The 6,000-nt window shown below is 35.2% G+C and overlaps 1 protein-coding gene across 1 annotated transcript in view; it reads left to right on the forward strand.

The window, feature by feature from the left end:
* NEK7 (NIMA related kinase 7) overlaps window positions 1–5,342 on the forward strand; it is a 69,719-nt gene extending 64,377 nt beyond the window's left edge. Inside the window, exon 10 of the mRNA XM_068406251.1 lies at window positions 3,285–5,342. Coding sequence (XP_068262352.1) covers window positions 3,285–3,395 — 111 coding nt within the window. The 3' untranslated portion in view covers window positions 3,396–5,342. The remainder of the gene's footprint in view (window positions 1–3,284) is intronic.
* The last annotated feature ends 658 nt before the right edge of the window (window positions 5,343–6,000 follow it).

Genomic DNA, 6,000 nt, shown 5'->3' on the forward strand with positions numbered 1-6,000 from the left:
TTTTTCATCCTGTACAGCAGAACTAATTCACCTTCTCCCAAAGATTTGCTGTTCAGTAACAAGGCTCAAAAGAGCTTAAGGGATTTTGAAATTACTCAGGAATCTGTACTATCACTGTGCAGTGTCCCAAGCACAGTCAGCTCAGCGTTCGTGCCTTGCAACTGAGATTCTGGACCAGAGAGGGAGATTTTGCAGTAACAGCGGTGACCAACATTTAAATGTTAAGACCTGTAGCCAAAAGAGATCTATGACTGTGGTTTATTTTATTGCGGTAATAGTACAGGTTTGTCACTGATTGAGCTCTCCTCTTGCACTATGTTGGGAAGAGAATTTCTGAGTAAACTGTGTTTACTCAGATTCAGTGACTGTCCCTTACTGTGAACGTATTCTTGTAGATCCTTTCTTGCATCCTAACAATGGTAGCTACATAGGCATTTTTGTTAAGAGTAAAAAACAAGAATCTGCAAAAAGCCACCAGTGAATGGATTTTGCAAGTGTACTTACAGGGATTAGTAGAATCTAACGCCTTACATGTACTTCTGAGTAATGATGCTGTTTTACTACGGTGTCTTTCTAAGCAGTGAATCTTCTTGGCCATTTTATTGAAGCTTTGAATTGTAATATACTGTAACAAGTAACAAAATAACTCTGAAGGAAGGCTTCCTGTTTAATGACTTAACAAACAGTTTGAGTCTGACATTGGTTTTTAGATGACAAAGTTTGGTTTAGAAAACAAAATCAGAGTTACCCACAGGCCAGAACTGCAAAGATATGAAGTAGCCTACTAGAAGTAAACAAGGCTTCTCATGCTTTTCACAGGTAAATTTCTTGAAGGTCTACTTCTGCTGTTCTACCTACAGTGACGTTATTGATATACAGCTGGTGAAAAGAAGAGAAAGACTATTCTGTTTCCCCTCTGATGATAGCTTTATAGGTTTCAATCCTTCAAGTTCTTTTACTAAGACTTTATATGCAGATCTGTTGAAGAGACGGAAGTCTTCACAGAGAAAGATAAATGTATATATACAGGATTCAGTGTTGTATTCTCCAGATAAATTACTCTCGTACTCTCTTTACAGAATGTTTACTTATTTGAGTCTAGTTTCAGGCTTGGGATTTTTGGATGTACTTCAGTCTTTTCTGTTTACCGTGCAGGCTGTCTGAGGTGTGGCATAGCAAGCAGCTCATCTCTGCCTGTTGCTTACACTGTGTCCCACCTGCTACTTCTACAGGAAATTGTTTTGCTTTGTATGTTTGTATTACATGTTGGCAATTATTATTTCTTACAGTAGTTCATGATTTCCAGCATTTTATTCTCCAAATGATTGGGAATTATTACAGGATAATAGATTTTCCTGTCAGTGGTATTGTATTTCATTTATTGGCTGCCAGAAGCAATATGATGGCTTTTATAACTCCATTAATCAAAATATATTTAGCATACTTAAGATTCGAATAGCAAGTCTGTTACAGATTATTTTGATTTCATATGCTACTTTTCAATCCAGCAATCTGACCACTATCTTCAGAATTAATGATCTCATTTTTAAATGTTAAGCTTTTCTTGCTGAAGAACGGACATGTCTAGTGACATGGCTTTTGTATTGTTAAACATGAAAAACCTATACGTTGTATACAATTTACAATGTTTCTGCAAGGGCTAATGGACAAAGTTTTCCATAGTGGTATGGAATGTCCTTTACTTAACTTCTGGACTTCCGATTCCCGTGCATTTAAATTAACCTTCTGAAAAATGAAAGGGGTATAATTATAATTTAAAATCCTTCTTGGTCTTTTTATAAAAAGCAGGAAGGAAACTCTCTGATGGCAGATTTGATTATGCAACCTATGTTACTTTTGAATAATCATGGTAATGAGGTCGCTCTGTTAGTTGCAATAATTACAGATTTTTTCAGTAATCATACCTAATAATACTGGGATAGAGACTGAACCGAATTTGACATATTGCCATAGGAGGGTGGATTGCAAGGTGTGTGGTGGTTTTGGTTTTGTTTTGTTGTTTTTTTTTTTTTTTTCCTTCTTCCCCAATACTGTAAGGAGATCCAGGAGGATCTGGTAAAGCTACTAAAAAGCATGAAGGAAGAGCTTCAGAGTTAGTTGAGTTGCTTTTGCAAAGGATGGTAAACATTTTAATAAGTCATCATGAAGCAGGTGTATTCGACATTGCAAAATGCTTAGAAGATACACACAATTTAAAATAGATGCCCCATCAGAATGTTATGCAAACAATATATTAAGTTCTAATGTCATAAGTTCTTAGGCATGTCAAGGGAGGAAGAAAAACCTGCAACTGATCTGCCAGTTTGTGGAGGCAATGAGAAGTGTCCAAGTGATGTGGAAGCTCTTTGGAGTTGCCTCTGCTGAATGTGTGCACTGTAGAAGGCCCAATAAATTATGGTGTTTGTGGAAACATGGGGTTTTCTAGTCATAGTGATTTGTTTATTTCCAGATAGAGGCTTCTGTGGACATATTTGTTAATTATGTGCTGCTTTCTATAAAGAAAAAAATCAGTGATCTAATCCTAAGAGTAGATGTTGGGACAGAGACCAAAGGTTATTTATTCTAGTATCATGTCTCCAACATTGGGCAAGTGGAGTAACAGGGCCAGCATAATGTGATACTTTCCCAAAATACTTCCCAGCTTCCGGTTTTAAGTTTAGACATTTCCTCAGTCAAAGGTGGAGTCTTTACATTGAATAGCCCTCAGTGGGTTTAATTTGTGGAGCTGATTTCTGAATGCTTATGTATTGGTAGCTTCTAGCAGGAGGAGGTTCTGCAGGTTAATGGTGCATTATAAGGAGAGTCGCTGCCTTTTGTTTGTCGGAACCTGTCACGCAGCAGTGCCGTTTATTGCTGGCTAACTCCTGAATGAGGAAGCGGTCCCAATTTACCTTCTCGGTGCAAGTTTCAGCCTCCTGTGGTTTGCAGGCATAGCCCTCCAAAAGCACAGGAATTTTCATTTAAATGATGTATAATGGGACTAAATGCATGTCTAAGTTGTACGTTAAAAGGATTAAACTTAAATCTGCTCATCAGTTTCTCTGGGCAACAGTACAAAATATAAAATCATGGGAGTATGTTGCATACAGACTTGCATAAAACCGTGCAGCGTGTGTCGAGAGAGGAAGGGTTGAGTGTGTGTGTGTTTATGCAGAATTGCTGTTTGGCTAATTTTTGCCACTCTTATTAATTTGAATTTGATAGTGCACAAATACTAATTGACAGGATTATTGGCTTTCTTACATGTTGTTTTCCTTTCCTAGCTGCGACAATTAGTTAATATGTGCATCAACCCGGACCCAGAGAAGCGACCAGACATAACCTATGTCTATGATGTAGCGAAACGTATGCATGCACACACTGCGAGCAGCTAAACGGACATCAGATCATGAAGAAAAAAGCAGAAATAACCAAGTATTTTAAGTAAATCATCCCACCTTTTTGTGTGTTACTGAAATGTAATTATTTGAAGCTTACTGTTGTGCTTTGAATTGTAAACCAATTTATACACAAGCTTTGTTGTATTCTGTTTATTTCTATTTTTTGTATTTTTTATGAACTTGCAGTTTTACAACAGGTTTAAATATGTAAAGCATAACTTTAAAAGTTACCTAGAACCACTGTTTTCCATGTTAAGTGGGTTCAAACAAAATTGTTTTCAGTTGGGCCTCAGTTCTAAAACACAGTTGCACTTTTGCACATGATACAGATATTAGGCTTATTATCCAGAAGCAAAATGTCTGAATCTCTCACCTTTTTAGTAATTTATGGAGAGTATGAATCAGCACAGTTAAGTTTATTTTAATCTTTGTTCTAAGAGAGACATAATTATTATAGAAGGTTATTGTATTTTATATTGAATTGTAGTTTGCAGTTCTCAGCGTAAGAGTAGACAGGCGATAGAATTAGTTCTCTGCTTGCCAAATGTGATGGGAAAATAGTTTCAGGAAAAATTGTCATGCTGAAATTTTTGTAACATCCCTTTTTCTTTTGTTATTCTTTCGTAATGCACATAAAACTTCTGTTGGAGGTTTTCTGGGAAAATTTAAGGTGTTGATTCTGCAGTCTGATCTTTTTCAGTAGACTGGTGCAGCACTGCCCTGGGGCAATAAGAGTCTGCGTAGTTAAGTCTTAAAACCATGCAGATGCTTCTTGTAGCAAATAGGGTTCTTTTGAGGCTAGTGTTTATGAGAAGGTCTGATGAAAAGAGGCGATCTTTAAGTTACAACTTCCCAACTGTTTACGTATATGTCACTGTTTGTAGATTTTTGTGTTTAAAATAATTCGAATGACCTTACAGTATATTTAAATTTAAAAATGTTTTTTTTAAATACAGAAACCTTTTGGAAAAGATATAATAGTAGTAGTGATACAAAATGTATTCTTCATAAATATCTGGTTTTGTATACTGTATGCTGAGAATTAGTTTTATATTTAGCAAAAGTAAATTATGTTTAAGACAAAGTTGCCACTACTTCATTTGGGAAATAAATATATATGCAAAATGTCTTGCAAATACTTTATTAGTTGAAAAGGAGATTCAGAGTATTTTGGTTAGACCTTAGTACCTTTTTGGATATGCTTAACTAATATTTTTATTGTTAAGAAAGGAAGGTGTCTTGTTTCTAAATGTGGTGAAAATGGAGAATGGACTGAAATTTCTTGAGTTTTGAGGCTGAACTTTTTATACAGAACTGTCAAAACCTGATTATTAACCAGTGATGATGCTAAGAAGCTCTTACGGTCAGGTAATCTTTTCTTTATGTGGGTAAAAAAGACGTTAGTTAAATAAAAGCAGCGGTATGTACATACACGTACAGGTTCTAGATGCAGTCAGTTCCCTGCATGCTCAGATTTTTTTGTTTGTTTCTCTGTGCAGCTGTAATTTTTGATTTGATATAATGCTCAAAGAATAAAAATCCAGCTGTGGAGTTTGTGGATGAAATGTTCAAGCTAGGTCAGGGGTTTTTCTGGTTTTGTATTTTTTTAAAACTACAAATACTATGGAAATGGTGTTTGGCAAAATACAGGAGTTTTTAAATAGTATGTGCCAGATCATCAGCTTATCTTAATACATTTTTTTTTTTATTTTTGTTTCCAGGTTTTGTAGGATGAATCCTTAGTTTTCCTTCTAGTTTTCTGTGTATACTTAATCTTGTAGGACTTCAGTGGAACAATTTGTGGGGAGGAAGTATTTGAGAAACGTTAGTTTGTATCTAGCAACCTCTAGATTTGTTTTCATTTATCTATCTGATTATTGAATTTTTAATAGTGATGGCTATGTTCTGTAACATAGTTCATATGTCATAGAATGAAATTGGAAAAGGGCAGCACAATACTTGCCGTGGACTGCCAGGATTACTCTTAATATGCACAAGTACTCAAATAATTTGTTTTTCTGAAATGTAATAGAACATTTAAAATCACTGAAAAAAAACCCCAACACAGTCAGGCTATTTGCATCTAATATATGCATCAAGTATTGAACTTTCCTGAAAGAAATCAATAATTAGATTAGATTTCCTCTTCCTGCCTGCCCCCCGACCATGGAAGGCTATATTGGGTAAAGAAAATCATGAGTAAGATTTAGCAAATGTGCATATTTTAAGCATTTATTTTTTTTATTGTTGTTGTTTTAGTATTTATGATTAAATCTTGTGCTTGAGGAAAAGAAATAGTTTGTTCCTATTTTAAAATCTGTAAATGAATGGTACAGGATGACGTCTGGTACCAACTTTATAATTAAGACCCACACAGGTTAATAGAATTGCTTATATAGCTGGGGATTGTAGAATCCATCCCTGAGTAAGGCACCTAGTAGCATATGAAAATGATGTCTGTTATAACACTCCCATGTGTGCTATACACTTATGAAATAATTTTCTTTTGTAAAACAACATTCTATTTTTCATATGTTGTTGATAGAGACATTTGGCACTATTTATTTTATAGCTATGGCATTACACGTTTATTTTCTTT

This window comes from Nyctibius grandis, chromosome 8 (assembly GCF_013368605.1).
Source record: "Nyctibius grandis isolate bNycGra1 chromosome 8, bNycGra1.pri, whole genome shotgun sequence".
NCBI lineage: Eukaryota > Metazoa > Chordata > Aves > Nyctibiiformes > Nyctibiidae > Nyctibius > Nyctibius grandis.